This window comes from Ahaetulla prasina, chromosome 2, assembly GCF_028640845.1.
Source record: "Ahaetulla prasina isolate Xishuangbanna chromosome 2, ASM2864084v1, whole genome shotgun sequence".
Lineage (NCBI taxonomy): Eukaryota > Metazoa > Chordata > Lepidosauria > Squamata > Colubridae > Ahaetulla > Ahaetulla prasina.
Genome location: NC_080540.1, coordinates 8,352,529 through 8,376,094, shown reverse-complemented (window position 1 = coordinate 8,376,094; position 23,566 = coordinate 8,352,529). Strand labels below are relative to the sequence as shown.

At 42.8% G+C, this 23,566-nt stretch overlaps 1 protein-coding gene across 2 annotated transcripts in view; it reads left to right on the top strand.

Annotated features, from left to right (window-relative positions):
* Positions 1-22,598, top strand: part of LOC131193105 (zinc finger protein 268-like) — a 95,573-nt gene extending 72,975 nt beyond the window's left edge. The window contains exon 5 of one of the 2 annotated variants that reach the window (XR_009153846.1): positions 1,258-2,342. Coding sequence is in view for 1 of the 2 variants with exons in the window: in XM_058172946.1 (XP_058028929.1) it covers positions 20,099-20,931 (833 nt within the window). In the remaining variant the exon portion in view is untranslated. Of the gene's footprint in view, positions 1-1,257; positions 2,343-20,098 lie in introns of those variants that run through there. The other variant, XM_058172946.1, reaches the window with a different exon arrangement.
* Positions 22,599-23,566: the final 968 nt, after the last annotated feature.

Genomic DNA, 23,566 nt, shown 5'->3' with positions numbered 1-23,566 from the left:
GTGGTTCTCCTCCTATCTCTCCGACCGGTCACAGACGGTGTTGACAAGGGTGCAGAGGTCGGCCGCGAGGTGCCTTACTTGTGGGGTGCCGCAGGGGTCGATTCTCTCGCCCCTTCTGTTCAACATCTATATGAAGCCGTTGGGTGAGATCATCAGTGGCTTTGGGGTGAGATACCAGTTGTACGCTGATGATACTCAGCTGTACTTTTCCACCCCAGGCCACCCCAATGAAGCTGTTGAAGTGCTGTCCCGGTGTTTGGAAGCCGTACAGATCTGGATGGGGAGAAACAGGCTCAAGCTTAATCCCTCCAAGACGGAGTGGCTGTGGATGCCGGCATCTCGGTACAGTCAGCTGAGTCTTCGGCTGACTGTTGGAGGCGAGTTATTGGCCCCAAAGGATAGGGTGCGCAACTTAGGTGTTCTCCTGGATGAACGACTGTCGTTTGAAGATCATTTGACGGCCGTCTCCAGGAGGGCTTTCCACCAGGTTCGCCTGGTTCAGCAATTGCGCCCCTTCCTTGATCGGGATGCCTTGTGCACAGTCACTCATGCGCTCGTTACCTCTCGCTTGGATTATTGTAATGCTCTCTACATGGGGCTCCCCTTGAGGTGCACCCAGAGGCTTCAGTTAGTTCAGAATGCAGCTGCGCGGGTGATAGAGGGAGCTTTGCGTAGCTCCTGTGTAACACCGCTCCTGCGCCGACTGCACTGGCTACCTGTGGCCTTTCGGGTGCACATTAAGGTTTTGGTTACTACCTTTAAAGCGCTCCATGGCTTAGGGCCTGGGTACTTACGGGACTGCCTGCTGTTACCTCATGCCTCCCACCGACCCGTACGCTCTCACAGAGAGGGACTTCTCAGGGTGCCGTCCGCCAAGCAATGTCGGCTGGCGGCCCCCTGGGGAAGATCCTTCTCTGTGGGGGCTCCCACCCTCTGGAACGAACTTCCCCCGGGTTTACGCCAAATACCTGACCTTCGGACCTTCCGCCGCGAATTGAAAACACATCTATTTATTCGCGTGGGGCTGGCCTAAATTTTATTGGTTTTAAATTTATTATTAATTTTAAGGGGTTTTTAGTTTTATATATTTTTAAAGTTTTTAGGCCAACTATATAATAAGTTTTTTAATTTGTATTTTAATTGTATATTGTACCGTTTTGTTTTATCTTGGCTGTACACTGCCCTGAGTCCTTCGGGAGAAGGGCGGTATAAAAATTGAATAAATCATCATCATCATCATCAACCCCTCTTTTTTAGACCCCGTTTTCCAGGCCCTGCTGCATATTGTTCTCTCTGTGTCCCCTAATGGAAACTTCAGTGCTGGCAGATTTACAGAAGCACATGGCATTTTTTTCAGGTATAAAATTTCCTCCTTCAGAGATGAATTGGGGCTGTGGGTGTTCATGGATGCAGCCCAGGCCAGCAGAAATGAAGCTGGTTCCCTTGGAGCATCTGGCCTGATGGTGCTGCTTTGTCCTAAATCCTTGGGAGCTGTTGTGACTCAGCGTTAGCAGAAACAAGAAACAGACTCCTCGCCAGTAAAAAAACCCTTTTTACCTCTTGTGAATTAATTGCATTCACCCACTGAAAGTCCAGGCAAAAGTCCTGCAAGGAGTTAACTGCAGCAGCAGACCTTATCAGTTCCTTAGGATAATTGCAAAGCCTTGAGCTCCCAATGGAAAGGCTGCAAATTCTGGCAAACAGTCTTTGTTGCATGAAACACAATGAGCAAAATGTCTAGAAAAAGAACTGTTGTCTCCTACAACAACCACTTCCCTTTCCTTCTAAGAGGACCCATTCAGTGTGCACATTTGCTTTGCTTCCCAGTCAACTCCTTGTCCTCCCTTGTTCACCTCTCCTAAGTGCTTTGCACATACCTGCATCTGGAACAGGCCTCCGCTGGAAGCTGGCAGGCGACAACAGGACCCACAGGAAATCAGTCATAAAGTTTTGGGATTAAGAGGCAGAATATTATATTTCCCCAAAGGAGAAATGGAGAAACATGCTTTTAAAGAAAGAAAACAGTCTTTCTTAATAGCCCCCAGCAGATATTTTGCGTTCATTAAGAAAGACTGGGCCAGCCTATTCACAAGTAAAAGGCCTCATCTCCAGCATGGGATTAAAATTTACATTCTCCACCACCCAAATCCTTTTTTATTTTTTTACAAACATATCGTTATGTGAACAGTGTGGCACTGCAATGTCTTATATTTTGGTACAAATAAAACAATATTCTTCATATTTAATACAGTTGACAATCTTACATAGTCTTAATAATAATACACATTTTTTTGAATTATAATCTTTGATTATTTGATATTTTGGTATTTTAAGTTATAATCTTCCATTGTTTGATTATTCAATATTTCAATATGTTATTTTTATACCCATCACATATTATTTAAACATATTCAAGATTACCGTCATTAAAATTCTAGGTTCCTTTCTTGTTATTACTTCACCTTCCAAGGGCCGTGGTACCTCAGGCTGTAAGAAGCCCGTTATTAGAACACAGCAGCCTGCAATTACTGCAGGTTCAAGCCCGGCCCAAGGTTGACTCAGCCTTCCATCCTTCATAAGGTAGGTAAAATGAGGACCCAGATTGTTGGGGGGGCAATAAGTTGACTTTGTAAATATACAAATAGAATGAGACTATTGCCTTATACACTGTAAGCCGCCCTGAGTCTTCGGAGAAGGGCGGGATATAAATGTAAATTTAAAAAAAAACACCTTATAATATAAAAATGTACATTCCATTAGTCCCCCTTTCTCTAACTTCCAACCCTATTTTAACTTATATCACTATTGTTTTTAAGAAATGTTCCCTTTTTTATCCATCATCTCTCACCCGCTTTAAAACTTTAATTATTCATTTCATAGCTTGTCTCCTATATTCCTCTCTTGGATCTTTATCTCTATCTGCTTTCTACTTACCTTGGCCAATCCTCTTAAAGAATTCTCCCTTCTCTACTCTGTTCCATTGACTAATTTTCAAGTTGTCTACTCTTGCCCCTCTCTCTCTCAAAAAAGTCTTCTTGCAGTTCCAGTTCCTGTTTAACTTCTCTTAAAATATTCTCCCCTTGGTTTATTTCATCAATTATTATTATTTTTATTTTTATCTCCTTCTTGTCAGTTCTTTTTATTTATTGTTTGTCTGTTCTATTTTTTCAGCTGCTCTTTCAGTTAGTTCCTCCTCTTCCTGGGTGTCCTGTTTTCTCCTTGCCCTTTGTGTCATAATATCCAACTCTTCATCTATGCTCTGCATTTTGTTCATAATCTCCTCGCATCTTCTTGTCAAGGTGTTTTTAATACTCTGAGTTATCAATGCGATTTCTTCCCAAATTCCACTCATTTCTTGTTTTTGTTTATTTTGTTTCTTTTTGTCCAATAATCCAACAACCTTATATTCAAACCTAAAGCCACTTCTCAAAAAATTCAATGTCCAAGAGTCTTTATATCCCAAAATTAATCAGCCTGTAGTCCAAAAGTGGAAACTTCATAAATCCCTCTGCCAGTTCAGTCTTGTATTGAAGCTTTCAGGGGTCGTTTTTAAGTTTTTATTATTCTTACATTTAGCTCTCCAAAAGCCAAGTCTTTCCAGGATTTTGGGAATATGTTGTACCTTCCTTTGGCAGCAGGTGGCACTCTTAAATCAGATTTCAATATTAACCATTTTTATCCGATTTTACTGGAATACTCCAAAATATAAATATGGTGTTAGCTTTTTATGTAAATAGCTCCAGCATTTTAAAATGTCTATCCAAAACCAATGCCTGTCCAATTTGAAAATCTAATTTTCTGTATTTTTAGCGAATTTTCTGTTTTCTTCCCTTTGATTCTTTTCCCTTCCGTTTTACTCAAAGTGTTAAGTCGCAGACACTTTAAAAATAATTATGAGTCTCTCTTTTCCTGAATATTCTTTTGGGGTTACACTTTAAATAAAAAGGATTCTTCTCACCCAGTTCCATACAGTGTTCACCAATTCTGCTCCAGTTAAGATTAGCGGGCTAATCCTCCCTTTTTTGGATTTTGGGTGAGGGCATTTGCTTATGAATAGACCTAGCTATCTCTTAAGTGCAGACATCTGCTGTGTGCTATTGAGGAGGGTGGGGGCTATTAAGAGTGAGTCTCTTTCCTGCCTAAAAAACATGTTTCTCCATTTCTCATCCAGGGAAATATATCACAGGTGTCCTTATGCCGCAAATCAAACTCGGAAACAAGGTAACTTGCTGCAGGTTTTAATGCGGCTGCAGTCCAGCACGACTGAGTTTAACAGATACAAAGCAGTGGTGGGTTGCTACCGGTTCTTCCCAGTTCGGCTGAGCCAGTAGCAGCAATGGTGAGGTGAGAGCGAACCGGTTCGCTCCAACTGTCAGCTGGGCCCTCCCACCCGCCCCTATGCTATACCTACCTATAGTCATTTGTTTTTGGCCCAGCAGATAGGCGCGACAGAGCGGATTGCTGCACCTCAGCTGTTCTGAAATGCAATGCGCTTGCGTGGAGCACAAGTTTGGGATGCGTGCAAGCGAAGTGGGCATTTGTGCACAAAGCACCTGCACAAAGCAAACCAGTGGTAACACTGGTTGAAACCCATCACTGATACAAAGTCAGCCCTGGGAGCTACTACCAGCATTGTAAACAGCTCCGATTTAACATAGGCATGCCCACAGCCCAGCCTACACCCATAGCCAGCATCCGACTGTGGTTATTCTTCCTCCTGGGTCTCCCAGGCTACCTTGGCGCAGGCACAGCCATTAGGAACCACAGAGGCTACGAAATGGTGGTTCACAGTCCTCTCTCCATCAGCTGTATCACCATCAGCGCTAATCAGCTGATGGAAAAGGGCACGCTGGCCAAAGGAGCAAGAAGCCATTGGGAGCACCTGGGAGGTCAGCCGCTGCAGCCACGCCACTCCCGCAGCAGTTCCCCCATCCCTCCCAGGTATGGCAAGCAGGGGCTTGACAATATAATATTCTGCCTTTTTAATATTTCCTAAAATATTTCATTCTTCTAGGAGAGGGGTGGGTGCTAACTTCCTACACCTATAATGATCCATCCACTTATTCAACCAGTTGGTCAGCCGCCCTGGAACCACAGGCTGGTTCTGCTCATCAATAAATGGATCTCCTTTCTTAAAACAACCTCCATTTTATTCCTGCTTGGAACTGGATCTGGATTTTTCTTCTAACAGGATGTAGACCAGTTCTGATCTCCACTGAGAGTCACGTTAAAAAAGATCAGGAATTTCTAGATCAGTTTTTACGAATAGTGCCCTTCAAGGCTTTTGCCCAAGGTGCCTGCCTGGGAATAATCCAGGTGGAAATTTACCTCCTCTGGAAATTGGGGCGGTTGCTCAGAGCAATTCTTTAGGCTGTGCAAGAATGAAGATAAAAAGATATGTAAGAAATTAGCACCCATCCCTCTCCTAGAAGAATGAAATATTCTAGGAAGTATTAAAAAGGCAGAATATTATATTTTCCTGAATGAGAAATGGAGAAACATGTTTTAAACCAGGAAATGGACTCATATTTATAGCCCTCATCATCCTCAATAGCCCACAGCAGATGTCCTCACTTAAGAGATAAAGAGATAGCTAGGTCTATTCATAGGCAAATGCTCTCACCCAAGATCCAATAAAGGTAGGATTAGCCATCTACCCATCTAGTTACAGAACTGACCACATGGCACCTGGAAAGATTACATCACCCAGCAAGGCTCAACCAAGCATGGGACTCAGAACAGCCTACAGAGTTGCCCCCCATGGACCTAATCAGAATACAAGCTGAAATTCAAAAGCGCAGAGAGGGTATGAAACTCGGGCACTCTCAGCCTTTCTTCCCTTTTTTTTCTTATAAATGTATAGGGTCCCCTGCTTAGAGAATTTATTTATTTATTTCGTCAAGCATGTATTTTATGACAGATACAAGTGTAAACATAATTATAAATACATGTAAAGGACACAAATAAAACATTAGGACAGGGACGGTAGGCAAACTGGTGTGCTTATGCACGTCCCTTACAGACCTCTTAGGAATGGGGTGAGATCTACAGTAGAAAGTCTAAGGTTAAAGTTTTGGGAATTTGGGGAAGAAATCACAGAGTCAGGTAGTGGATCCAGGCGTTGACAACTCTGTTATTGAAGTCGTATTGGTCCCTTCCAACTCTTATTCTGTACGAACTTCATGAAGGTTTAGGACTCAGCCAGAATAATGTCCGGAATAGTGGAAAATGACTGGATGGCATGGAATCGGTGGAAACGTCTTGCAAACGCCTTCCTAGGTAGAGACGGGAGGCGCCTGTCTTACCCCCTCCTATCGGGAGATGGCGGTCAGATGGGCAGCGTCGGCGCCTAGAAAGCCGTCGCTACAGTAAGTGGAGGCATCTGGGGTTGAGCTTTAAGGAGTTAAAACCATCAAGTACTGCATTGCTAGAAGGGAGGGGAGAGGAGTGCAGGATCCACTGGATCGCTCACGGGAGGAAGGAGGTGGCCGAGGAGCTTCTGGGCTCTTCCAAGAGTCGAAGCGGCAGCTGGTGGGTGAGTGGAGGACCGGTTGGAGGAGAGGCTGGGAGCAGGAAAGGCTGCTGGGTTTCCTCCGCAGCGTCGAAGCAGAGAAGCAACTAGAATAGAGAATAGAACACAGAAAAACACAGTCGGAGGGGACCTTGGCGATCATGTAGTCCAACCCCCTGCTCAAACATATGTTTTCACCTCAAGCCCCCAGCATTTTGGTTGCTTTTTCATTTCTTCTCTTCAGACGAACCTTCCTGTTCCTAAATATTAAGTCCAGTATAGCTGACCCTCTAATTATCTCCTCTATCTTTTGCACCACAGAGTTGTCAGGTTCCTCAGGAACCTTTAAGAAGAAACTGGACAGCCACTTATCCAGAATGATATGGGCTCTCCTGACTGAGCAGGGGATTGGTCTAGATCTAGAAGATCTCCAAGATCCCTTCCAACTCTGTTGTTCTGTTATCGACCTGCTGGGGTTTGGTTTTTTTTGCAATAATATCGGAAATCCCCAGAAATCTCTTCTGGGATTTTTGGTTTTTTTATTTCAAATATCTAGCCAACAAGCATTTGATTTCCTATTGGTTCCCCATCCATGTATTAATCAGGTTCAACTGTGTTTAATCCAGCACTTTTTTAAAATTAGTTTTGAGAACCTTTGGGATGTTCAGTTGCATAGGTAGTCTTCACTTACTATTTGTTTCCTGAGCCTTCAAAGTTACAATGGCACAGTAAAGGCAGATATACATCTGGTCCACACATTAGTGCTCATTGTACCACTTGTGCAGTGACCTGAACAAGTCAGCAGTTCATGTGGTTATGAAGGTGGAAGAAAAGGAGTTGCAGCAATTTGGGTTCTGCCAACATTTATGATGGTTGCAGCATCCCACACTCGGGATTTCCATTTGTGACCTTCCCAGCTAGATTCTTGTCAAGCAAAATCAGTTACAATCAGGTAAAATTGCCTTTAAAACCCACAATGATTCCTTTAACTGCAGAATAACAGATTTAAGTTGGCACTTTCATGTGGTATCATGCTTCCTGATTAGGCTGCTTAGTGACTCAGATGCCAGTCCCAAATGCAGTCAGTAAGTGAGGACTGCTTCAATAGGAAAGTCAGCAGAGTGGTTGTGGACAGTATTTTCTGCCCTTACTTGGAACTGAGGACTTCCATGGCAAAATTGGTGCTTCAAATCTTGCAGAGTCTTTGGGCATCATTTTATCAATTAAAGTCCCCACATCTCTAAAATTAGCAGAGAAGGTTTGGCTGTAAACATTTTGAGTTTAGGGACAGCTTTCAGCCAAAAACACATGGATTTTCCACATATATATTAAAGTGGCTCCTCTCAACCTGCTACCTCAGGCAATCCCATCTTTGTCTACAGTTGTTCTATTCTTGGAACAAAGGCATAAGAAGGGAGGCGAGGCAGGTAAAAGGTTTACAATGCTTTATTTCTAACAATGTTTGCTAACAACTGACTCACTCTAACAACTAACAACCTTGGAGAGTGACCAAGATTTTGAGGCACTGACAGCTCTTTTATACCGAGCTGTCAGTGGCTGAGCCAATCGGGAGGCTCCAATTTCCCAATCGGCTGCTCTGTTGTTCACATATACTTGCCGTCCGGACGTAAAAGTTCTCTTACTGTTTTTTTGCTTATTTTAACTTTTATTTTCAGTCTGTTTTTTACAGTTATGTTTCTGGTACATTGGGCTATAGTTTCTTTTTCCATGAAGACCAATGCAAAGAATGAGTTAAGCAGCTCTGCTTTCTCTCTGTTGCCTGTTACTTCCTTGCTGTTTTCTCTCTTTAGTGGACCAACTATTTCCTTGATTTTTTTCTTGTTGTTTATATGTTGAAAGAAACTTTTTTTATTATCTTTGACTTTTGTTGCAAGTCTTTGTTTATGCTGAGCCTTTGCTTTCCTAACTTTCAATTTTTGTAACAACTGGTTTTGTGGGTGTGGCTTACTTGGGGACGTGGCTTGAAGGTCATGTGATCAGATGGGCGTGGCTATGTGCATAGGGATTACTCAAGAGGGCTGAAAAAAGTGAATTATGACTGGTCGTCGCACTTTTGACCGGTCCTCGCACTTATGTCCGTCCTTACATTTATGCCTGTTGCAGTATTCTTAACAAACGTGTCACTCATTTCACAACTGCAGTGCTTCTCTTCACCACGGTGACAAGATAGGGTGCAAAACAAAAAATGTGATATGAGGACCGGTCAGAAATCACTTTGTTTAGCTCTCTGAGTAGTCCCTATGCATATGCATATAGGGACTACTCAGAGGGCTGAAAAAGTGAATTATGATTGATCCTCACACTTTCAACCTGTCCTCGCATATATGACCAGTCATCATTTATGCCCATTGCAGCATTCTTAACAGTTGTGTTACTCATATCACAACGGTGCTTCATGTAACTGGGTGGGCATGGCCAGGTGGTCATGTGACTGGGTGGGTGTGGCCAACTTGACTTCACTCACGTCGAGGGCACTTCTCATTTTTTAATTTTTTTATTTCCATTTTTCAACATCATATTTATGTACAAACTATTATCCATCATTAATTTTTATTTATTGCTAATTCGGGCCTGCCCGACTGCCACTTCCTTTCTTCACAACCTCCCTCTACCCTCTACTACTTTCCCATCCTTCATCTCCTTCACTTTACTACTTCCTCTCCTCCTTCTCCACTCCTCCCTTCTTCCACCTTATCTAACCTTCTTATTCCCCTCCTCAACTCTTTCCTACCTACTTTCTTCCCTCCTTCTACTCCTCTCTCCCTTTCTTTCTGAAATGGCAGTCGGGCAGCCCCAATATCATTTTAAATTTTAATTTCATATCTTCAAACATTACTGTACATTAATAACCAATCCATGTATCATTTTCCCCCCCGACTTCCCAGAGCAAATACCGGGTATTATGACCAACAATCACAAGCTAAAGTATACAAAATATACATAAACTCCCAACCCTCTCTAAAACTTTAAATCCCCTCACAATAAAAAAAGAGATAAGAAGGAATAATAAAAAATAAAAAATAAAAGAAACAGTACCAACTTCACATATTATTTCTTCTTACAATCCATTTTTAAAATTAATCCATCTTCTCAAATTCAAATTTTTTCCACTTGTATATTGCTTCAAATTTCATAAATCCATTTCTTCAATTACAGATTATCTTCTCGTGCTCAAATTGTCATCACTTATATATTTCTTCAATTGTCATAACATTTAATGTCCGTTCTTCTTACAGTCCATTTTAAAAATTAGTCCATCTTCTCAAATTCAAATTTTTTCCCACTTGTATATTCCTTCAAATTTCATAAGTCCATTTCTTAAATTACAATCCATCTTCTCGAACTCAAATTCTCATCACTTATATATTTCTTCAATTGTCATAACATTTAAAGTCCGATCTTCCAATACTACTCCATCAATCAAATATCATTACAAATAAAGTCTCTCAAATACAATATTTCCAACTTAACTTCATAACTTTTACTGTCTATAAACGTGTCAATTAAAACAAATAATCATTTAAGTTACATCCACAATATAACAGTAAACAGTTAAAATCATTACATCCACAACATTATCTAAATTCATAAATTTTACTTTCCATCCTTCACAATTAAATAATATCATCCCCTAGGTTTATACCATACAAATAGCAAATAACAAAAATCCTATAATTTATATCCTAAACAAATCAATTCCAAAGATTAACCATAATCATCATATACACATCTTAAACATTGCTCCCTCTCCTATTCTATTTTCCATCATTTCCGAACCAGTTAACTTAGCATCTAACAACAAAGGATTCCCACTCTTTAAAACATTAATATAGAAGTGTCTTGCTTTCATAACTGAACTAAGAAAATACTTTCTGCCTCTAAAATTCACTGACAAACCCACTGGAACTTCCCATCTAAAATATATCTGATGTTTCTTAAACTCATCCACTAAAAAAGCAAATTCTCTTCTTTTTCTTAACATTTTAGGAGGAATTTCCTTCATCATTTTTATATCTTGTCCCAATATTTGAAATTTATTTTTATAAAAGGCTTGCAAGATTTCATACCTAATCTTTTTAGTTGTAAAATAAATAACCACATCCGTCGGTAATCTATTTTGTCTTGCCCACCAAGAATTAACACGATAAATTCTTTCAATATTAATCTCAAAGTCTTCTGGCTCCACACACTTTATCTGAGCAAAGGCTTGCGTAAAAATCTCTTTTAAATTTTCCTTCCTACTTTCCCTCAACCCCCTCAACCCTTATAGCATATTCCATTAATCTATAGTGTAATATTACTCTTTCTTCATCTGCCCTATCTACCTTTGCCTGTATATCTTCCATCTTATTATCTAAGTTCCAATTGTTTTGATTCTTTTGAGTTTCCTATTTTCCTTTGCAACTCTAAATTAGTTTTATTAATTTCTTCAAAATTATCTTCCATTTGAATACAAGAGCTTAATATTTGTGAAATTGCATCCTTTACCATTTTCATTTCCGTCTTCTGCTCTTCCACCACTTCCTTAAAATCCAACATCTCTTTCTCTATTTCATCAAATTTTTGATCTATTTCTGAAAAACGAATCTCCAAAAACTCCTGTAAAAAATTTCTTAATTCCTCTTTAATTTCTTCTTTTAATTTTCGAATCTGAACTGAAGAAATTTCAAAGTTTTTAGTGGCTTTTGGTACTATTTACTTTTATTTATTTATTTATTTAATTAATTAATTAAACTTTTATACCGCCCTTCTCCCGAAGGACTCAGGGTGGTGTACAGCCTTCATTTAAAACAATTAATATACATACTAAAATAACAATTAAAAATTCAATAAAAGGCCGAAATTAAAACCGTCCAATTGACCATATAAAATACCCAATAAAATTACAATTGAAGAATTTAAAATTTAAAATTTAAAAATCAGGCCAGTCCCACTTGGATAAATAAATAAGTTTTCAGTTCCCGGCGAAAGGTCCGAAGGTCAGGCAATTGGCGTAAACTGGGGGGAAGTTCGTTCCAGAGGGTAGATGCTCCCACAGAGAAGGACCTTCCCCTGGGGGCCGCCAGCCGACACTGCTTGACGGACGGCACCCTGAGAAGACCCTCTCTGTGAGAGCGTACGGGTCGGTGGGAGGCATGTGGAAACAGCAGGCGGTCCCGTAAGTACCTGGGCCCTAAGCCATGGAGCGCTTTGAAGGTGGTAACCAAGACCTTGAAGCGCACCCGGAAGAACCACAGGTAGCCAGTGCAGACTGCGCAGGAGTGGTGTCACCCGGGAGCAACGTGGTGCTCCCTCAATCACCCGCGCAGCTGCATTCTGGACTAACTGAAGTCTCCGAGTGCACTTCAGGGGTAGCCCCATGTAGAGAGCATTGCAATAATCCAGGCGAGAAGTGACGAGAGCATGAGTGACCGTGCATAAGGCATCCCGATCAAGAAAGGGGCGCAACTGGCAGACCAGGCGAACCTGGTAAAAAGCTCTCCTGGAGACGGCCGTCAAGTGATCTTCAAATGACAGCCGTCCATCCAGGAGAACGCCCAAGTTGCGCACCCTTTCTGTTGGGGCCAGTGACTCGCCCCCAACAGTCAGCCGCGGTTGCAGCTGTACCGGGATGCCAGCATCCACAGCCACTCCGTCTTGGATGGATTGAGTCTGAGTCTGTTTCTCCCCATCCAGACCCGTACGGCCTCCAAACAACGGGACAGCACTTCGACAGCTTCGCTGGGGTGGCCTGGGGTGGAGAAGTACAGCTGGGTATCATCAGCGTACAGATGATAACTCACCCCAAAGCCACTGATGACCTCGCCCGACGGCTTCATGTAGATGTTGAACAGGAGAGGCGAGAGAATCGACCCCTGCGGCACCCCACAAGTGAGGCGCCTCGCGGCCGATCTCTGCCCCCCTGTCAACACCGTCTGCGACCGGTCAGAGAGGTAGGAGGAGAACCACCGGTAAACGGTGCCTCCCACTCCCAACCCCTCCAACCGGCGCAGCAGGATACCATGGTCGATGGTATCAAAAGCCGATGAGAGATCCAACAGGACCAGGGCAGAGGAGCAACCCCTATCCCTGGCCCTCCAGAGGTCATCCACCAACGCGACCAAAGCTGTCTCCGTGCTATACCCGGGCCGGAAGCCGGACTGGAGCGGGTCTAGATAGATAGCTTCCTCCAGGTACTGAGGGAACTGCCGTGCCACCACACTCTCTACAACCTTCGCCACAAAGCGAAGGTTGGAGACTGGACGATAATTACCCAAAATAGCTGGGTCCAGGGAAGGCTTCTTGAGGAGGGGTCTCACCGCCGCCTCTTTCAAGGCGGCGGGAAAGATCCCCTCCATCAAAGAAGCATTTATAATACCCCGGAGCCAGCCTCGTGTCACATCCTGAGTGGCCAGCACCAGCCAGGAGGGGCACGGGTCCAGTAAACATGTAGTTGCATGTAATCTCCCCAGCAACCTGTCCATGTCCTCGAGAGCCACAGAGTCAAACTCATCCCAAACAACATCAACAAGACGCGCCTCAGTCATCTCATCCGGATCATCGCAATCTTATTCCAAGCTATCCTGAAGCTGAGCGATTTTATCGTATAGCTAACCGCTAAACTCCTCGGCACGTCCCTGTAAGGGGTCATCCCGTCCCCCCTGGTGAAGGAGGGAACGGGTCACCCGAAACACGGCGGCCGGGCGGTTATCTGCCGATGCAATGAGGGAGGAAGCGTAAGAACGCCTCGCCACCCTCAGTGCCACTAGGTAGGTCTTTGAGAAAGACCTAACTAGTGTCCGATCAGCTTCGGAACGGCTGGACCTCCAGACACTCTCTAGGCGTCTTCTCCGGCGTTTCATCTCTCTCAGCTCCTCAGAGAACCAAGGAACTAATTGAGATCTGCGCCGGGTCAGAGGCCACAAAGACACGACACGGTCCAAAGCCCCAGCCGCGGCCTGTTCCCAGGCCGCCACTAGTTCTTCGGTCGTGCCGTGGGCAAGATCCTCAGGAAACGGCCCAAGCTCCGTCTGGAACCTCTCAGGGTCCATCAGGCGCCTGGGACGGAACCAACGCATTGGTTCCGTCTCCCTGCGGTGGTGAGTAGCGGTCTGAAAGTCTAGGCGGAGGAGAAAATGATCTGACCATGACACCGGTATCGTCACTAAATCTCTTACTTAAAAGCCATTTTTTAAAATATAACCTAACAACGGACAAAAAGAGGTTAAAAAAGAAAAATTCAAAAAACTTTTCTTCTAAATCACTATAATCCCAAAGAAGAAGAAAAAATATAAATCATAAAATTCTCATTTCTTCCATTTAGTCAGTGTCTTCTTTTATATCTCCTAGTTCCACATTAGCTGTTAATAAGCATTTCCTTAACTTTTGTTTCCAATACACACATTCCACAAAACGCCATTTGCATTCTTCTCTCCTATCTTCGCAACAAATGTATCCCCTATTAGGGGCTTGCAGTCTTCTTACAAACAAATGCTAGAACTCCAGTTTCTGCTCTGTCCGTGTTACAATCCATCACAGATCAATTTCTGCCACGGAGACTGGACGCTACGTTTTTTTTCTGCCAAAAGGCAGATGCCCCTCCGAGTCTGGAGCTTTTCAGGCTATGGAAGGAGCACTCCCCTCAAGCCTCCAGAAACTTTTTCTGTGGCTTTTTTGAGTGTCTCAACTTCAGCCTAAATGCTCATCTCTCCCTCTTTGCCCAGGGGGTGACTCCCGAGGACATGGACAGGTTGCTGGGAAGACTGAATGCCACCACATGTTTACTGGACCCGTGCCCCTCTTGGTTGGTGCTGGCCACACAGGAGGTGACACGAGGCTGGCTCCAGGGGATTATTAATGCTTCTCTGCGGGAGGGGATCTTTCCCGCTGCCTTGAAAGAGGCGGTGGTGAGACCTCTCCTCAAGAAGCCTTCCCTGGACCCGGCTGTTTTAGGAAATTATCGTCCGGTCTCCAACCTTCGCTTTGCAGAGAGTGTGGTGGCACGTCAGCTACCCCAGTACCTGGATGAAACCGTCTATCTAGACCCGCTCCAGTCCGGCTTCCGGCCCAGATACAGTATGGAGACGGCTTTGGTCGCGTTGGTGGATGATCTCTGGAGGGCCAGGGATAAGGGTTACTCCTCTGCCCTGGTCCTATTAGACCTCTCAGCGGCTTTTGATACCATCGACCATGGTATCTTGCTGTGCCAGTTAGAGGGGTTGGGAGTGGGAGGCACCGTTTATCGGTGGTTCTCCTCCTACCTCTCTGACCGGTCGCAGATGGTGTTGACAGGGGGGCAGAGATCGACTCCGAGGCGCCTCATGTGTGGGGTGCCGCAGGGATCGATTCTCTCGCCTCTTCTATTCAACATCTACATGAAGCCACTGGGTGAGATCATCAGTGGTTTTGGGGTGAGATACCAACTGTACGCTGATGACACGCAGCTGTACTTTTCCACCCCAGGCCACCCCAACGAAGCTATCGAAGTACTGTCCCGGTGTCTGGAGGCCGTACGGGTCTGGATGGGGAGGAACAGGCTCAAACTTAATCCCTCCAAGACGGAGTGGCTGTGGATGCCGGCACCCCGGTACAGTCAGCTGCAGCTGCGGCTGTCTGTTGGGGGCGAGGCATTGGCCCCGATGGAGAGGGTGCGCAACTTGGGCGTGCTCCTGGATGGGCGGCTGTCTTTCGAAGACCATTTGACAGCCGTCTCCAGGAGAGCTTTCTATCAGGTTCGCCTGATCCGCCAGTTGCGCCCCTTCCTGGACCGAGATGCCCTATGCACGGTCACTCATGCTCTCGTTACCTCTCGTCTGGACTATTGCAATGCTCTCTACATGGGGCTCTCCTTGAAGAGCACCCGGAGACTCCAGCTAGTCCAGAATGCGGCTGCGCGGGTTATTGAGGGAGCAGTTTGAAGCTCCCATGTAACACCTATCCTGCGCAGACTGCATTGGCTGCCTGTTGTCTTCCGGGTGCGCTTCAAGGTGTTAGTTACTACCTTTAAAGCGCTCCATGGCTTAGGACCGGGATACCTACGGGACCGTCTACTGCCAACGTCTATCTCCCAATGACCGGTGCGCTCTCACAGAGAGGGGCTCCTCAGGGTGCCGTCAGCCAAGCAATTTCGGCTGGCGGCCCCCAGGGGGAGGGCCTTCTCTGTGGGGGCTCTTACCTATGGAACGAACTTCCCCCTGGACTCCGACAAATACCTGACCTTAGGACCTTCCGCCGCGAACTTAAAACCTACTTATTTCGTCTTGCTGGACTCGCTTAAATTTTATATTATTAAATTGATTTATGGGTTTTAAATTTTTTAGTAAATTTTAGAGGGAATATTTTTATCTATAAGTAGCCAAATTAAATAGGTTTTTTAAGGGTTGTTTTTAGTTTTGTATTGTTGTTTTCTTTCTGTATTTTATTTGTGGCTGTACACCGCCCTGAGTCCTTTGGGAGAAGGGCGGTTTATAAATAAAAATATTATTATTATTATTATTACAAGCTGTCGGACAATTGATTTACGATGTCCTGACAGCTCTACAGACTATGGAGTTAGCAGTCTAAACAAGACTGCTTTTCAACGCAGCGGAGCCAGACCGGAAGTCCATGTCGAGGGCACTTCTCTTCGCCTGGCCTCTCGTGACCTTGGTGCAACGGTTGTAAGTGTGAACAACGGACATAAGTCACTTTTTTCAGTGCCATTGTAACTTTGAATGGTCACTAAATGAACTGCTGTAAATCAAAGATTACGTGTACAAAAATACAAAAAGCTTCTTTGCTTGCAAAAAGCTGCCCTAAATACCAATCATTAGATTAGAAATACCTACAGTCTGGAGTTACATATCAGGCAGGGTGCCAGACATCTTGAGGAATTAAAGTAGTTGAAATGCAATGATAACTATCAGCAGCCAACTCTTGCTCATAAAGTGAAACCCTTTAGCAGAGAGGTCATTTAAGCTCTCCAGAAAGAACACACCCAGGAGAAGCAATCCTTAGATCCATTTGCACCACTTAAAGATACCAGCTGGTCTCACTCACCTCACAATTTATCCCAAGGAATTCATCCAGATTTAAGGAAAGATCACATGTCTCCCCACAGAAAGGCAGTAAAAAAAATCAGTGCCAAGCTTCCATCCTGCCTCTTGTTTTTCTTTTCTTCTTCCTATATATATATATGTGCTTATACCTTTATATACTATATAACCTTTCTGTATGATACTTACAAATATTGTTGTGACAAAAATAAATAAATAAAAAATAAAAAATAAATAAATACACCCCAAAAGGATAGCGCCAAGAACCACTAAAGCAGTGAAGGAAGACCCCCACCCCAGATAGAAAAAGCACTTGAGATAAGCCTAACTATAAAGAAAGCAAATAGAATGTAGCAAAAGAGCAAATACAGTAGTTGTTGGTTGTTAAACCAATTACCAGAACAAATAGATACAGGAACTAGCCACATTTCTGAAGTGCTTCTTTTCAGGAACAGACATTAACATTTTTCCTTCCAAACAAAGCTGAATAGGGAAAATTATCCCATCAATAAACACAAATTTATTGTGTGGTTTAAATCCCTAGTGCCGCATAATGGGGTGAGCTCCCATCACTTGTCCCCGCTTTGTCAACCTAGCAGTTCGAAAGCACATAAAAATGCAAGTAGAAAAAATGGGGACCACCTTTGGTGGGAAGGTAACAGTGTTCCGTGCACCTTTGGTATTTCACCAGAGGTGAAAAGCTCCCAGTTTGGACCGGATCACCCGATCCAGTAGTGATGGTGGCAGGTGGTTTGGAGAACTGGTAGCAAAAATCCCTGCCCCTGCCCCTGCCCCTGCCCCTGCCCCTGCCCCTGCCCCAGCCCCAGCTGAGCTGTGCGATCACCAGAGGGTTTTTTTTTCTACTTTTAAAAGTATTTTTTCTTCGGCCGAAAAAATGCTTTTAAAAGTAAAAAAAAAGCCTCTGATGATTGCGTGGCTCAGCTGCGATCATCAGAACTCTTCCGCCAAAGAGGTTTAGAAAAAATGCTTTTAAAAGTACATTAAAAAAAGTTGGCCATGCCCACTTAGTCACATTACCACCACCACCCAGCCACGCCCACAGAACCGGTAGTAACAAATTTTACATTTAACCCCTGGTTTAGTTATGCCATGGAGACGTCTTTGGACAACGCTGGCTCTTCGGCTTTTAAACGGAGATGAGCATCACCCTCTAGAGTCAGGAACAGCTAGCACATATATACGAGGGGAACCTTTACCTTTACACCTTTACCTTTACACCTTTACCTTTACCCAGAATTAGACATCACCAACCACAGAATTAAACTTCACCAAAAACCAGTTTTAGACCAAAACTCAGAAAGGATATGTAAACTCACCTTTGAATGTCAGTCTTTCAAGCTAGCCAAGAAGCCTTGCTGAATATCACTCATCTTGGTTCTTAAAACTCATCTTAAAAGCTTATTTCCGGCAGCTCTGCTTCCTTATTTAATTATTTCTTGTGCTGATCATTGTATCTCAGCTGGAAGAACTCCCACAGGGAAGTATTTCCTCCCAACAGCATTATAAAAAGCTTAAAACAACCCTTCCCCTTTAAGAAAGTCAAGCAAAGAAAAAAAAGTACCAGCAAAGAAAAATAAAAACTCCTGAGAAGCTCAGACAGTAGTCTTGCCAAGAATGTAATAAGGGTTAACAGAGGCAGTTTCTGTAAGCGGGGCAAAAAAGATTAGGCTAGAAACAACAACAGAATGTTGTAAATCCTTACACGATTAACCCTTTAAAGTGGGAAAAAACAGAAGGAGATTTCGTCTAACAACCTGTTCACCGCACTGCTTAGAAAGTTAACCACCAGTTCTAGAGAACCAGCATGAACCTGTAGAATCCCACCTCTGCACCCAAGGTTTAATTCTGTTATATTCTTTCATTGTTCAAGCATTATATTACATCCAAAGTTCGTTGCCAGCTGAATCATACAATGCTTTACATACTCATTCTGCAAGATGAATTTCAATAGCAGTTTATAAACCTCAGCAGTAATATGTTCAACAATTCATTTCCAATTTCCAATTCATTTTTCACAGTATCATATCCATAGCTCTTTTTGTCTAGTTCAAATCTTTCTTTCAATTATAAATATATAAATCAATGGCAAACATCCTTCTGATTCCAACTCCTCTTTAGATTTGAGGATAGGGTCACGATAATTGAACAATATTATTTGACCATAAGTCCACTAGTCTGGCCTCACCACCATTTCTTTTCTAAAAAAACTTCCTGGGGAGACACCCAAAGAGGAAAGCATGTCTAACAAAGTGATGATTAAAATCAACATTTGCTTTAACTTTATCATACCATAAAGAGCTGTGCCATCAAAATCTTACTTCATGCCTGTCAAGCACAAGGAACCTCTTATTTTGGTTCTTATTTTTGTCAGAAAACAACAGGTACAATTTCAAATCTGGCAAACTCAAACTTCTTTACTTAGCACCTTGCAATTTATGTTTAATTTCTGATTTTTCCCCCTTGCCATATAAATGTAGAGATGTCCATCTGCCATAGTTTCAGTTATAACATTTAAATTATGGAAGAGAAATAGCATATTTGGTAAAATTTTATCTGAATTACAAAGATTCTACATAATAATTGCAATATGAGGAATTTGTGATTGACCCAAGTCAACAAGTATATTTCATGATTGTATATTTGAACTTGGATCTCAGTAATCTTCAATACGTCAAATGAATCATAATTAATATTAGAATATTGTGGCATGTTTGCTTTTTACTTGTAATCTATACTATTTTCACATCTTCTGCAACCATTTTATAAAGCAACCATTTTAAACTTACACTTTTATTTAAATCTTACAGATGAAGAGGATACCAATAAGAGCACTCCAGACAATTGAGAAGAACCAGCAACTTTGAAAATGAAAGCAAATTGAGCCTTCAGAAAAGCACTCAATTCTTCTCTCTCCCCAGCTGGTGAGAGACAAAGGGGAGAAAATCAAGAAGCGATTTCAAACTGGAAAAAAGTAAAGTATGCAGAATTGAACAATAGATTACATGAAAAGTTCAAAGGAGATTATTTTTTCCATTCAGAAATAGAGAGAAATATGTAGAGGTGAGTGAGGAGGAAAAAGACAATTGGATATTCACAAAAGGTAGACAATAATGCAGATCTCTAGACAGTAATGCAGGCCTTGCCCTGTGAGGAAGAAAAGAGTAGCTTGAATCAAAACTCCATGCAACAAAAGATCATACGTATTTTTGACCTCTTCAAGAACATTAGTGGTAGAAAAGCTCCATAGATGTGCCTATTGTGGATAAAGCACACATAGCAAATCACAGATTGTGCATAACAGAATCCACACTAGAGGAAAGTGAATGTGGGAAACAATCTAGTTAAACCAATTCCCTTGTGTTTCATGAAAGGACTCACACAGGAGAGAAGCCCTATAGCTGCTCCCAATGCAGTAAATGTGGGAAAACTTTCAATCAGAATTCCAGCCGGGTGATATACTAGAGGATGTACACAGGAAAGAAATCATATAACAGTGGGAAAAGTTTCATTGCAAATTCCCAGCTGGTGATACACCAGAGGACTCACACAGGAGAAAAACCCTTTGAATGTTCTGATTGTGGCAAACGTTTCAGTTGGAATTCCCATTTGGTTAAACACCAGAGGACTCACACAGGAGAGAAACCGTTTGAATGTCCTGATTGTGGGAAAAGTTTCAGTGAGAATTCTAACCTGGTAAACCATCAGAGGACTCACACAGGAGAGAAACCTTTTGAATGTCCTGATTGTGGGAAAAGTTTCACTTGGTACTCCAGCCTGGTAATACACCAGAGGACTCACACAGAAGAGAAACCCTTTGAATGTCCTGTTTGTGGGAAATGTTTCAATCAGAGTTCCCACATGTTGGAACACCAGAGGACACACACAGGGGAGAAACCCTTTGAATGTCCTGATTGTGGGAAAAGTTTCAGTTGGGTCTGCAGCCTGGTGATACACCAGAGGACTCACACAGGAGAGAAACCTTTTGAATGTCCTGATTGTGGGAAACGTTTCAGTCAAAATTCTAGCCTGGTGAAACACCAGAGGACTCATACAGGAGAGAAACCCTTTGAATGTCCTGATTGTGGGAAATGTTTCAGTCAGAATTCCAGCCTGGTGATACACCGGAGGACTCACACAGGGGAGAAACCCTTTAAATGTCCTGATTGTGGGAAAAATTTCAGCGAGAATTCCAATTTTGTTAAGCATCAGAGGATTCACACAGGAGAGAAACCCTTTGAATGTCCTTATTGTGGAAAACGTTTCAGTCAGAATTCCAGCCTGATGAAACACCAGAGGACTCACACGAGAGGTATAAATGTCCAGATTGTGGAAGAAGGATACACCAGAGAATTTATACAGGAGTGAAGCCACATGAGTGTCCAGAGTGTGGGGAAAGTTACTGTTTTGACCTGGTGAGACACCAGAGGTTACATACAGGAAAGAAACCATACAACCTATAACTAATGTAGATTAGTAGTAGTAAAAGTCACGGAAATCCACATTAGGCAAAAGTTGATGACTTTAGAGAAGGTTTAATTTCATTTTTGATCTGTCATTGGAAGTGTAGGTGAGAAATTTAAGTTCTGCTCTGATTGGTTTTACTGAAGTATATCTTGGAAGTAGAATAGAATAGAATAGAATTTTTTTATTGGCCAAGTGTGATTGGACACACAAGGAATTTGTCTTGGTGCATATGCTCTCAGTGTACCTAAGTAGACTGTGATTAGAGAGAAAAAATGAAAAATGTTAATCTGATGGTGTACTACCTCTTTTTTTGTTATCAAGCCTTTCCCTCTCCATAGGATCCCTCCAAGCTTTGCACTCTCCCATAGAGTCCCTGTAGGCATTTCCCTCCTCCCCAGGGTCCCCATAAGTGTTTCCTTCCCCACAGAGTCCCCACAGGCCTTTCCCTCCCCCATAGGGTCTCTACAAGCCTTTTCCTCACCCACAGAGCCCCCAAAGACTTTTTTCTTCTCCTGCTGCGTCCCTGCAGCCCTTAGGCCTGACTTTAATCCCACCAGGCCTCACAGCCTCCTCCTCCATAACCTTTGAAGATCTCTGAACCTCAAGTTTGTGAAGAATCCCAGGACACGCATCCCAGGGCCACCTGGCTATGTCCTGGAAGCAGCCATTATTTTCAGTGTGCCTAAGATTCAACCCTGGGCCATGTGATGGACTTGTGGAAGCAGCTGCCATTTTGTTACATCTGCCTCAGGGCCAAAATGGCGGCTGTTTCTGAGTCATTGTCACGTGGGGAGAGGAAGAAACTGCTCAGTTTCGCTACTTTAACACTGTGGAAACTTCATTAAGGGATTGTGGGTGCACTGAAAATGATGGCTGCCTCCAGGAGGTCTCCAAAAAGTAAGTGTGCGATGGGTGAGGGGCGTGTAGGGATAGGCACAAGGCCCAATGAAAATAGCAATGTTAAAATTTCAGATGAAAAGGCCTTGCAGATGAATCTAATGGAAAAGAGCTGTAGGAATATCAAGTTGAGGAGAAAAAGGATCCTGGCTTTTATGACAGGATCTAAAAGTTTTATTAGCAACTCCTGCTGTGATCTCATTTTCTTGGAGGTGCCTGCTTGTTCCTCTTTGATGGCTGCTGGGTGATAGCAGCACTCTGACATATCTATTGTATCCACTTGGTGGTGGCGATGTGAGGAAAAAATTGAATGGAGGAAAATCTTTCATTTCTAATAATGCATTGTGTAATATAAGAACTATCAATACCTTTTGACAAGGAAAAAATTGGGTAGCGTCAGTGCTGATATGAATGTTAGGGCAAGGCACTCAGAATGGCCTCAAACTGCCAGATGTGCAGTGAAGAAGTTTAATAATAAAATTAATAAAATTGTAACACAAAGCCCTTTTCTCAATTCTTCTTCAGTGGTGTGGTCTTCACACATACAGTGGGTTTCTAACATGCTACAATTGTTAAATCTATCTGTAATCTCTGTCTTTTGCATTCTGCACCTCTATAACCAATCTGTCTTCTTCAGCTTCATTTCCCTCCTCATTATAAGTTTAAATTTTTATACGCTTCTGCATCTTAATTTGTTGCATTGCGATTTATCTCAATCCTAAATTCTATAAAAGAATGACATTTCTTTATTCAGAGTTAAGGTACGGTTTCCCTTGTAACTTTACAACCTGTAAAGCAGCCATTGGTTGTGCCAGTGGATTTATAGCTTTTGAAAATCATACAATTATACAGGGTCTGTCTGACTTCCCTGATGATTCTCCCAGTTCCAACAGACATTATGAAAGTCGAGAATCTGGTGGATGGAAACTGAGCCAATAGATGAAATGGCCACTATCACCATTCATACTTTATTAAATCTGCATTAAAATGGCAGTTCAGGATACCGCTCTAAAAATGTTAACTTGGTATTCAGTCAGCCTTGTGCTTTGGTGGAATATTCTGGTCTTCCTTTTTGTTTTTTTACAAGTATTTCTTTTGAAACATTTCTACCATATACAGACAATCAACCGCTCTTTTTTAGACCCCATTTTCTATGCATATTGTTCATCTCCAGTGATGGGATTAAAATTTACATTCTCCAACACCCAAATTCTAAAAACAGGAGTTTGTAGAGATTCTCAGTCATCCAGGTCATGGTTGTCCTAAAGATGCTTTTTCAGGCGGTAACTGGACTTTCTTGTTTGTTTGCTTTTTCTTTTGAAGATGTTTTGCTTCTCATCCAAGAAGCTTCTTCAGCTCTGACAGGATTCCATTCCACATTATCCTATCAGAGCTGAAGAAGCTTCTTGGGTGAGAAGCGAAACCTCTTCAAAAGAAAACAAAGAAGAAAGTCCAATTGCCTTCTGAAAAAGCACCTTTGGGACATCTAAGAACAGGACATGACCTTTTAGGACATAATAGGATTAACCCACCAGCATTAGAATAGCAAGACAGAGCTCACTACATTGCACAACCCCAGCAGCATCACAGAAACCTATAAAGATCCATCCACTCATTCAACCAGTTGGTCAGCTGCCCT